Source organism: Lepisosteus platostomus, chromosome 7, assembly GCF_059453375.1.
Source record: "Lepisosteus platostomus isolate fLepPlt1 chromosome 7, fLepPlt1.hap1, whole genome shotgun sequence".
NCBI classification, from domain to species: Eukaryota; Metazoa; Chordata; class Actinopteri; order Semionotiformes; family Lepisosteidae; genus Lepisosteus; species Lepisosteus platostomus.
In genome coordinates this window covers 19779039-19791061 of record NC_142617.1, presented here as the reverse complement: position 1 = coordinate 19791061, position 12023 = coordinate 19779039, and the positions used below count along the sequence as shown (strand labels likewise).

At 40.4% G+C, this 12023-nt stretch overlaps 1 protein-coding gene across 1 annotated transcript in view; it reads left to right on the top strand.

The window, feature by feature from the left end:
* Positions 1 to 12023, top strand: part of urb1 (URB1 ribosome biogenesis homolog) — a 42015-nt gene that overhangs the window by 5334 nt on the left and 24658 nt on the right. Inside the window, exons 7-18 of the mRNA XM_088639611.1 lie at positions 325 to 450; positions 969 to 1099; positions 2086 to 2281; positions 2686 to 2823; positions 3359 to 3532; positions 4541 to 4655; positions 5290 to 5412; positions 5773 to 5885; positions 6014 to 6133; positions 7871 to 7987; positions 8937 to 9075; positions 10754 to 10924. Of these exons, the coding sequence (XP_088495737.1) occupies positions 325 to 450; positions 969 to 1099; positions 2086 to 2281; positions 2686 to 2823; positions 3359 to 3532; positions 4541 to 4655; positions 5290 to 5412; positions 5773 to 5885; positions 6014 to 6133; positions 7871 to 7987; positions 8937 to 9075; positions 10754 to 10924 (1663 nt within the window). The remainder of the gene's footprint in view (positions 1 to 324; positions 451 to 968; positions 1100 to 2085; positions 2282 to 2685; positions 2824 to 3358; positions 3533 to 4540; positions 4656 to 5289; positions 5413 to 5772; positions 5886 to 6013; positions 6134 to 7870; positions 7988 to 8936; positions 9076 to 10753; positions 10925 to 12023) is intronic.

The following is a 12023-nucleotide window of genomic DNA, read 5'->3' as shown; positions in this document are numbered from 1 at the left end:
GTCTGAATTCTAGCAAAATAAGTAAAAGAGTAAACATAGTCTTCTTTATACTAATGCTTCCATCCAACTTACAGAGTGACTTACAGAAATGGAGGGCTGAACACCAACTGCTGCTCCTCTATTTTATATCTAAACAGAAAAACAGAGCTTTATAAAACTCTGGCAGAGCTGGGGTTTGAACCCGAGAACCTCTCGACAACAAATACTGTATAAAACTGTGAATGGCCATCCCACTGTTCACTGAATTGAATTGAGGAATTGAAGCAAAACATATTGTGCATTCTGAATCAATTTCTCCTGAGGTTTTGTATTTTTGCTTTTCAGGTTGTTCAAAACAAAGCAATAAGTAAGACTCAAAAAGTGCGCTTCTTCAGTTCTGCAGTGCTGGCTCACATTGCCTCCCTGTACAAGTGGAATGGAATAGCAGATGCCATCCCAGAGGAGTCCAAGGTTTGTCCCTGCTGTTGTTTTTCAGTTTTAACGGAGGAGGGCTCAGTCAGTAAAGTTATCCTCAGTCTGAGTAATGTGATGCTGGTGTCGCGGATTGGCTCCTGAGTCACTAGCCGACTGTGACCAGGATTTGTCAAGCAGAGGAGCATAGTTGGCGGACTGACACTCGGAGTGCGGTCAGTATAATTCAGCTAGGGGCATTTTGGCTTCCGATGACACGGTGACCCCTACGATTTCCCAGACACCAGCAGGCTTGTGGTCCTGTCTGCAAGGGACACTTCCTGCAGGGGCCGTGTAGCCTGAGCCCTGTGAAGATGGGTGACTCGAAGGTGGGGCGGATTGGAGGTAGTGTGAACCGAGACATGAAGTGACACAACTGGCAATTAAAAATTGGATAGGTGTATAAGGAGATAGTTAGAACAAATGTTAAAAACAGCAGAGATTGTCATCCAGCAACAGAAAGAGAAGCGTCGTTTCATTTCATTTTTCTGGATTTATGTTTTGTTTCTTTTCCTCAGATGGCTGTGGACCCTGGTGAGGCTGGGAGGATGGTGGTGCGAGAGCTGACTCACAACTTCCTCCTGGATCTCTGCTGTTCCCTTAATCATGGCATTAATTTCTATGACCAAAGCCTAGGAACAGCTGGGAGGTAACTACTGTGTTAAGATTGTTTTTCTTCTATGGTGGAGTTGTACTTTTAATTTTTGCAATTTGCACATTATGTGTGTGGAAACAAAACCCTTATTTGCCATGAAAATGGGAAAGTGGTGAAGTGTGAAGTTTCTCATATATCCCTTTGTATGTGAATTGCCCATGCAAAGCAAACCCAATGTTTTCACTGGAATGTGTGCAGCAGCCATGAGGTATTTAAGAAAACACATCAAGATTCCGTAAATCCCTTACAAGAAAATCTCAGTCCTGCAAAGTATATAGTGTTATTAAGTGCTGGTTATGCTTCAGGCTTGGAAGTGCCAGTAGGCTGTTACAAGCTGCCAAAAACATAACTGAAGCTCCATCACGGCACTTATGATTTCACAATGCCAATCAGAACTGTGTAAGGGAGCTGGCAGAAGACAGATCTGTGTCTTTAATCACCTTCAGCCAGCATTCAAAATCCACAAAGGTAAAGTCAAGTCAGTGGATTTATTCAGAATCAACAGTGACACACGAACTACAAGAAACAAGTGGAAAGTACATTAAACTGCACTGTAAAGCATGAGCATGAGGTACTTCTTTACTCAAAAGGTGGTAGGAGTGTGGAACACATTACCCATCCATGTTGATACCTTCTTTCAAGAAATGCTGGATATAATCGTTAGATTAATTAGCCACTAACTACCAAACAGGGTAGGTGTTCTTAGCTTTTAGACTTGGATAATTGAAATATACTTTATAAACTATAAAAGTGTTTCATCTGTCGTTGGTTTAATTAAGTAGTTATACCTCTGTAGTTATACCTGTCTTTTTCATGGCAGAATAAAATATAGGGGTGTGACAAAGGAGGAAGAAAAGGGAGAAGAAAATGCATGATCTGGAAAAGCCTCTTTTGATTAGTCTTGATTGATTAGTCAGTATTGTCAGTTTGAGAGCAGGGACATTTTCTGGGCACTTTCGTTAATTCTTCTTTCCTTTCAGGTCCGGGAATGTTGTCCTGCTGCAGTTCATTGTGGGACTGAAGCAGGCCACGGAAGACGAACTCGTGGCTGAGCTGGTGGTCAGTATTCTGAAAGTCTGTCCTGATTTGCTGCAGAGGTACTTCAAAGAGACTCAATATTCCTTCGTACCGAGACAGAAGACAGCGTGGAAGGACAACATCAACCTCCTCAAGAAGGTACACAGAGCTATGAAGGGGTTTGAGATAGCGTGTCAGTCTTTTAAACATTATATTCTCTTTATTGTCTCAGGGTCCATGAGCTGTGATCGAAATGGCCTAATAAACAATATTTCTACAGTGAAAAAAAGATGTCTTAATCAATTTTTATTACAGATGAGCCTTGTGTGTGATTCCCAGATTCCCGAATATGGTTAACGCTAGAATAGAGAAGCCATCCACCATTACTGTGAAGCTCTCCAGCTTTTCCAGCTGAGATTTGCTACTCACCAGTAATTATATGTTTTATAGGGACTAACGCAATAGATTGGATTAACGTCTCCCTCTGCGGAAGCTTTCTAATTTGACCCTGCCTGATTCCCACTGATGAGGAGGAATTAAGTGTGCCCTTTCTGTGACCCTAGATTTACGAGGCCCAGCCAGAGGTGTCCAGGGCTTTCTCTAACGAGGAGTTCATTCCTCTGCCTCGTCTCCTGTCCATGGTGATGGTGACATCCCTCCCTTTCATCTGCAACAAAGCCTTTTTCACCCAGGGGCTTAACGTGAGTTACCCTTTAACCAGCGGCCCTTTAACTGACACTGGTCCCAGGAATTTATTTTCTGCAGAATGATTCCAATTCCTAGAAAAGCCCAAATCTCACATAGTATAAGACAGTATGTTCTTAATTTTACATAAGAAAAGTTCTTCTAATGGCCATTTTTGCTTTTAAACACCTATCAATTTCTAAATTAGGTAGACCTTGACAGTTTGTGCATGATGACAATACCTTAACATTTTGACGTTTGTGAATTTCATTCATTTAAAAATATTTTTTTAAAAGGTAACATAATGATGAATTGAGAGAAGTATAAAAATAATGTCTTCCCCTTGTTTATAACCTATATAGAAATAATAAGCAAAAATAAGCTTCTTGATGGAGGTTGTATATTATTATGTTGTGACTGTATAAATCTTGTTGTTTAAGCACGATATTTTCACCACTGTTTGGAAACTTTCACAGTGAAAGCTAGGCATCCTACATTGCAGAATAAGTTCAGGAGGCTTTGTTAACTGGAGTGTGCGTGTTTTTTTCATAGATGGGTAACAACGCTGTGAAGCACACCACTCTCTCCCTAGTCTCCTTCATCCTGAAAAGAGCCTTGAAGAACATTGAGTACTGTCAGCTTAAGACAGTGTGGCAGAACTCTGATGTCTATTCTGTCAGCATGATGGAGGACTTTGTTCAACAGTACAGAGAAGCCCTCAGCAAGGTGAATGAACTATCTTTGCAGGTTCTCTCATTGTTTTCATGGCCGAAGCTGCTTTCATAAAAGGGGCATATGGGGAACTCCTGGGGGTACTTAAAATCACTGCAGGATCCTCTGAAACAAGGGAAAGTTCTTTGGGTATTTTTAGTAAAATTCTTTTTTTTATAGCTTTACCATGCTTTCCAAATACACACATAATGGGTTTGTTGATTTGTAGGTATGCTTTAGATAATTTATTGTGTAGTCTTAGGGCAGCACAGTCAGGCAGTGGATAGCATTGTTGGGGTCCTGGGTTCTTTTCCTGACCTGGTGTCCTGTCTGTGTTGAGTTTGTGTGCTGTCCACATGTTTGCGAAGGTTTTTTTTCAGGTGCTCTGGTTCTCTCCTATAGTCCAAAACCATACTGGTAGGTTAATTGGCTTCAGATAAAACTGAAGCTGGTGTGAGTGAGTGTCTGTTGTTTGAATTATGCCCTGTGATGGACTGGCAGCCCAGCCAGGGTGCACCAGTTGCTTGTTGGGATAGGTTGTGGCTTCCCTGCAATCTTGTATTGGAAGAAGCGGTTAGAAAAGGGATGAATTACTTTTTTTTTTTAATTGGGGTACTACTGAAAGGTGTATGTTTTAAAAAGGGTAATTAAATTGGGTAATATGTAACTTCTTAAACACTTGAGTGTATAACGTAACTTATTTTTTGAATGAATAAAGACAAGAGTTTCTTTTGTACCTGCAGACTGGCCATATCTGTACATCATTGTGGATCAGTTAATATATCATTTCTACTTGCTAGATAAAAACTGTGCCACTAGGTGCTTAAAGACAGTTTATGGAAATTAGATTTTTACAAAATTTTATGGAAATTACATGACATTAATTTATGGAAATGTAATTTAATTTAATTTAAGGAAACGTGCCACTAACCTCAAGCAAAACTGAAATTCAGGCAACTTGTCCTTCTTTTGTTTTGATGTGCTCACACAAAAACATTGAGACTTTTAATTCTTTGCTTCTAGGTTTTGCCAGACTTGACCAACATTGTGGCAACATGGCAGTCCCTTACCAAGAAAGAAAAGGGGGAAGAGGGAGACCGGAAAGATGAGAGAAAGAACGAATCTGAAAATCTGGAAGGTGGAAATAATTAGTGATAATATGTTATATTGTCATTCGACACATCTGTTCACAAAGAGCCCACAAGAAAGATGCCAAACTTAAACTAATACAAAAATATGTGAACCCTTGGTTATTATCTTATTATTATTGTTGTACAGTAACAACAGAAACTTTAATAATCTTATAACAGTGTGATTGTCATTGAGCACTCTATAAGGTCGTATGAAGCTGTTTTTGATAGATCTCAACATTTCTTTAAAAAGCTTTTTGATGTCTTGAAGGAGATTTGATAGATAAAATAATCTTAATACTGAATAAAAAAAGCCCTTGGTGATAATGTATGCTGTATTTAAAAGAACATGTCACATTTTGTTAAATGCATTTGAATTAAATAATGTCATTGATTTGTTTTAGGTTATTGGCTATACACACAAACAGCTCTTTACATTTGTTAGTCTTCATTCAGATTTACCGTAAAATCCATTAGAACTCTCTCAGCAGTCCAAAAGAGGCTGCCACTGGTTTTGTGCTTGGTTTTGTAGTTTTCTCAGGGGCTCAGAAATTGAATTATGATACCTCCTCCCTTTCCTGATTCCTGCAACCAGCAGAAACAGTAGTACTTTGAACCTTACTTTTGGGTGTTGCCTTGTAGGTTTCGATGACCCAGAGACCACTATATTGAAAGCCGTCATCCTCAAGGTCATTTGTCTTTATCAGAAGGTCGTGCCTCATCTGATCAGTCAGAGCACCTTCGACTTCAGCAAACTCTTAAAAGGTGAGTTTGGTTTGTACAGAGATTTTAACGCTGCTGGGTGGCCTGAATGAAATGAGAACAGTTTTGGAGGTCTGCAGTTCTGGAAAAACTAAAATGCTGTGACAGAAAGAGATGCAGTCAGTGTGAATAAATGGCTTTTTTAAAATGAATTCACCAGTTATTTTTGTGTTTTTTGCCTGCCCCAGATCAATATTCTTCTCATCGTAGTCCATTGATCAAGGAGCTTTAGATAATTGGCAGGGCAGCTTTACGTTTTATTTGATAGAAATAGTAGAAAGACTTTACTGCAGAGCAAGTAGAGGAATGATGGGAAACAAAGACTGACTTTGAAGCATCTGTGTTTCCTCCTAATCTTTCCAGGTATCGTGACGGAGAAGGGCATGAGAGAGGAAGTAGCCCCAGTCCTTCAGTACCAGATGCTACAGCTGGCCCTGGATTTGCCTGCAAGCAAGTTTTCATGGTTCAGAGCCCAGGTACTGATAAAGATGATCACTTTTTTATGTCTCATCCTGGGTGTTGGAATATTTGTTAACCTTCTTCCCTTCTCTGAGTTGTTCTTATTGATCTATCAGCCTTGAGTCCTGTACTCCTTTCTTTTTAGGAAGCAGTGGATCCAGGGAGAGCCAGTGGAGAAAAATCTGTATTTTACTTGCTGCTGAAAATGTTTGTGACCAGTAGTAATACTCACCTGAAGACCTCAACACGCATGCTGGTAGTGAAGGTAACAGTCCGATACATCACACTTACACTGATGTTGCTCAGGCACACAGAAGCAGAAAACAGCAGTGGCACCGTCGTCTTCTACTCCATTTATTTACCTGGAGTCTTTAGTGCCACCTAATAGGACAAATAAGTGGCCAGTAAGCTTCAGAAACATGTAGGTGATGCAGTGGATATCAGAAGTATTCACCCCCCTTGGGCTTTTTCATGTTTTACTGTGTTACAATTGTGAATCACAGTGTATTGATATGAGACTTTTTTTGCCATTGATAAGCACAAATACTCTATGATATCAAATTGAACACTAATTTTAAAAATAAACATTAAACAGCAAATAAGTGATTGCATAAGTATTCACCCCTTTTACTATGACACACCTAAATAGGCTCTGATGCATCCAAACGTTTTTAGAAATCAGATAATTTGTTGAATGAAGTCCACCTGTGTGCAATAAGGGTGCTTCACATGAGTTCAGGATAAATATACCAGTCTCTGGGAGGTCCTACAGCTGATTAGTAAAACTCCCAACAACAACAACTACAACATGAAAACAAAGGACCTTCCAAAGTACTTCTGGGAGAGTGACAAAAAAGACTTACATCAAATCTCAACTATACTTTGCCAGAAAGCATGTGGGAAACTCTGAGACCAAAAGAGGAGTCTATGGTCTGATAAGACCAAAATTAACTTTTTTCTCCCAAAGGTAAGCATTATGTTTGGTGCAAGCGTGAACATAATCCTGAGAGCACTACTGTGAAGCGTGGTAGTGGCAGTATCATGCTATGGGGATGCTTTGCTGCATCAGGGCCTGAAAGACTTGTGAAGATAGAAGGAAAAATGAATGCAGGAAAGTACAAAGAAATCCTGGAGGAAAACCTGCTGCAGTCGGCAAGAGACATGGGATTAGGGAGAAGATTCATTTTCCAGCAGGACAATGACCCAAAACACAGGCGAAGCCACACTGGAGTGACTCAAAAAGAAAACGGTCAATGTTCTGGAGTGGCCCTATCAAAGCCTGGACCTCAATCCAATCAAGAATCTGTCTCGGGAGATGAAAATTGCTGTCTGTTCAACTTTTCCCATCCAACCTGAGGGAGTTTGAGCTATTTTGCAGAGTAGAATAGGCATAAATTGCAGTGTCCAGATGTGGAAAGCTGGTAGAAATGTATCCAAATAAACTCATGACTATAATTCTGCCAAACATGACTCTACCAAATATTGACTCTGTAGAATTCTGTTTTCACTTTGACACTCTATACAATGTTTTCTGTCAATCAGTGGCAAAAACTCCCAGTTTATTACATTATGACTCCATATTGAAACACAATAAAATGTAAAAAAGTCCAAGGGGAGTGAATATTTTTGATAGCCATTGTAAGTATGGTTTAACAAATGATGGGTGGTAGACTTTAGTGTGTCACCTGCTGGTCTGCTAGTACCGCTTCACAGCATTAAGGGCAGCAACCATGCTGCTGTAAAAGACTTAACAATAGTCTTGGATAAAGATTACAGACCACTGGGTATAGTATTTTAAATTAAGTCTTTCCATTGCATAAGTCTTAATTCAGCACCTCTTACTGCATGATCAGTCTGAAAGAAGACATTGATGAGTCAGTGTGAATGTCTTTAGCTATCCTGACAGATTCTGTTCAGCAGTTCTTTTTGTGTGTCCTTTCCATATTTAGTGTGTTCTGACATGGTTCTCTTGTTTGTATCTTTTGCGCTTTGTGAACGGCAGGTGTTGAAGGACAGCGGTGTGTTTGAGTACACATGGCAGGAGCTGGAGCTGTGGCTGGATCACCTCGCTCTTGTGCAGCAGTCTGAGCAGGAAACAGTGATCCAGTTCCTGGAAAGGGTGAGGAGGCTGAATTCAAGTGTTGGCCTAAGGCTCATTCTGGCTGCCAGCAGCAGCCCAAGTCTAATGATTTCATCCCTGTTTTCTTTCTTTCTGGGTGGAAAACAATCTCTGGGGCAAAGATAAAAGTTACAAATCGGGCTTCTCATCTCTTCACATGACACAAATGATTGTTAATACATTTTTCACATTGTGAAAAATTTTTTCTAGAAGTGATAATGTACAGCTGACTGTTTAGACCTTCACTTGAAATTCGTAGCAAAAATATGCAAGTATCACATCATAGTTTTGTATCAACGTAGCAGATTAAGAGCATAAGAAAAGTTGCAAACAAGAGGAGGCCATTCAGCCAGTCTAGACTGTCTGGTACTTAGAAGCTTATTGATCTAGGTATCTCATTCAGTGTTTCTTCAAAGAAGCCAGGACATTGGTTTCCAACAACATGGCTGGGCAGCTTCTTCCTTACACCTACAACTCTCTGGATAAAGTGCCTGCTGTTCTTGTTTTGAAGTGCACTTCTATTTAGTTGAATGTTATAGGTTTCCATGGGTAAGAAACAGAGACCACAAATAATTAAAGTACTTGTAGAATCAGTAGGTGTTTGATACGCTGAGGTGAAGAGTGTTGTTAACTGTTTTGTTCCAACTCAGTCAGAGGTGGGCAGTGCATGCATACCCTGGCGTTTTTCAAGACATGTTTTAAAACCCTTTAATTAGAATAATTAAACACCAAATATAGCATGCCTCTTAAAAATATACAGTAAACAATGTTGAAAAGAGAAGAAACACAACATTTTGACTGTGGAGCCTTCTTCAGTAGACTACAGTAAACAATAAATCGATCCTGCAATCAATTTGCTACTAAGTACAAAACAGATGGGTCGTGTCTCATTTGTAGCTGGTGTCCACAGTTATCTTTGCACTACTGAGCCAGCTGTCTGTTGCCACAGGTTCTCGTGAAGCTTGTGTCAAACCCCTACCTGTACACGGACAAGGCAGCAAGTCTTGTTCAGGAGGCAAGCTACCTGCAGGCCAACGTGACAGGCCAGGAAGGAGATGCCGCCAGTATCCCTGTTTCGCACATTGACGGTGAGCATTTCTGTGAAGCAGTGAACAACAGTAAATAAATAAGCTGGGTCTGCAGGAGTGGTCTCTCATCACACTTTTGATCTAAAAGCACAGTCTCGGGGGAAACAAATGGCAAGCTGCTGGGAAAAAAATGATCTGTTTTCTTGTGGTTCTCATGATAAGTTTAAAAACAACATTTTGAATTTCTGACTTTCCAGAGGCTTCATTATTGCCTTGGGAAGCACATGAAGAACTAAGAAATATGCCAAGAAGGTTTTGGTGAATGGCGGGTGCCTGGCTTTGACAAATACTTTTTTATGATTTTTCTAATGTATGCAACTCTTTTAGCAAGACTTCAAATCCAATAAGAAGCTCTGAAGGGACAATTGTGACATTCACCACACTTCATTTAGTGCAAGCTGGGGCCATGCTTTGTGTGATGTAAGTGCCTTTGCCCCACGTTGTATAGCCCTACTAGATTATTTACAAAAGGTACTGCTAGTGGCTGATGTCCTACTGCTTTGAGCACGGTGAACAAAAGTATCATGCAGTGCCACCTCATCAGTAATTTTAATGAACACTAATTCAGGCAAATGCCAAATATCTCTTAGAATGAGGGTTATTCTGTGGAGGCTAAATGGCATTTGCCTCACTGGGTGTCTCAGCATGTGGGAAAGAAAAATAAGGAATGCTGACAGCAGGCAGTGTATATAGATAAGACAATAGATTAAGTAGGAACAAGTAGTGATGCCTGTAGGAACAACAGTACTGTGTCACAGAAAGGGTCAAGGAGAGAATATTTCAGTTAAAGAGTGAATAAAGGTAAAAGAAACAGGGGACGTACTGTTCAGTAATAATAACTGCTTGCATTCATAAAGCACTGTACATTATATTATGAATAATCATTACCTTAGTAAATACACCCACTCTGTTGTGCCAAGTCTTTATGTAACCCTAATTTTCTTGGGTCTGAAGTTACCGTTTCTTAGCCATTGCATGAGCATGTACAGATTATTGCCATTCATGAAAAACCCTTTAACATACACACCAAATATAGCTTACTCTTAAATATATACAGTAAATAATAAATGCATTGCTGGAGAAAAAGAAATGAAGAAATCAGAGAGAGAGATGATGCAAATGAACAAAATGAGACTGAGCACAAAATGGAGCCCAGGTGGTTGCTGGCGAGGACCACATTACTGCAGCATAAACTTTCCTTAAACTTAAAAAAAAAAATGTGATTATGGGACCTATGGGAGATTGTTATGTCAAGTCAATTTTATGTACTGTATGTTGAGTCTTAGATACCCCACAAAGGAGGTGTACAGGAGAAAGTTTGTACATAATAATACAGCCTGCCCCTAGGTGAATTTAACAGTCTTTTAGTGCACCAGACCCTATTTCAGAAATGAATTCAGATTCTGTGTGAATAAGACAGCCATTGGCATTGCCATTGTATGACAGTGGCCATACCTTGGAACAGTAATTAGACAGAAACAGTAACAGTAATGCAATTTTATTGAAACCCTTCGGAATGCTACAGATGTTTCTGTTTTACTTGCTGTGGGAGGCCCGTTCAAGAAAAAATGAGACTGAGGCAGTTGTCAAATTGTGACGGCACATGGCTTGGTTTTTCTGAGCTGTTGGCAAATGTGGAGGATGACAGCGGTTTTAAGCACCTGCTCCTGTTTTTCAGATGTGCTGGACATGGTGGACGTGATAATGGAGGGCAGTGAGGGGGAGTGTGAAGAGCTGGGGTCAGCTCTTAATGAAGATCTCATCCTGCAAACCTTCCCTTTCAGTGCCCTGGTCCCAGCAGCACTGGAAGCCAGAAACAGGTTGCCAGCAATCTCTGAAAAGGAACATGGTAAAATAATAATTCCTTATACTTGTATAACGCTTTTCTGAAGTCTCCGCTCAAAGTGCTTTATAGGCAGTGGGTGCTCCCTTCTACTACCACCAGTATGTAGCCCCAGCTGGATCGTGTAGCGGCAGCCATAGTGCACCAGTACACTCGCCACACACAAGCTTTCAGTGGGGAGGAGAGCAGAGTGATGAAGCCAGTTCATAGATGGGGATTAATAGGAGGCCATGACTGGTAAAGGCCAGGGGGAAATTTGACCAGGACACAAGGTTAACACCCTTCCTCTTTTCAAGAAACACCCTGGAATTTTTAATGACCACTGAGAGTCAGGAGCTCTGTTTTACTCCTCATTTTAAGGATGGTCCCTTTTTACAGTATAGTGTCCCAGTCACTATACTGGGGCATTAGGATCCACACAGACTACAGGTTGAGCGCCCCCTACTGGTCCCACTAACATCTGTTTCAGAGCAACCTTAGCTTATTGATCCAAGAATCTATTCCATCCTTTTCTTGAAGGTTGAAATTTCTCCTGATTTCATCCCTGATTTCTCATTGCTTTAGTTTCCACTTGTCCCCTGAAGTATCTGTCCAAAAGTAGACTTCTGGGTTGACTTTGAGGGTTGATATCAAATCCTCTCACTTTTACAGGGCTTTCATCAGAAGACTTTTTGTAGAAAACCTGTTAACGCACAAGACATTTGCTGGTTTATTTTGATGGAATTCATAAGGACTTTGGTTTTGCTAACTGTTTGCTGGCATCCAATATCTAGACTGCAGTAAGGTTTGTTATCCATTTATCAATGGATAAATGCATTGCACTGACTGCTAACCATCAACTGGCAAGACTGCATGTATGTAACCTCTGTATAAGGTAAATGCAGGGAGAGTTCAGCGTAAGCTTTGAGCTTTCCCGCCAGTTTCCCATTTGACTCAACAAATTACATGGTCTTAAACTGCTTGTTATTTAGTCACTTTAATTATTTTAATCACAAACTTGCTATTGGCAGCACAATGTCGCAGTGGTTAGCATTGCTGCCTCATAATGCTGGGCCCTGGGTTCAATTCTGGACTATGGAGTTCTATGTATGTTCTCCCTGTGTTT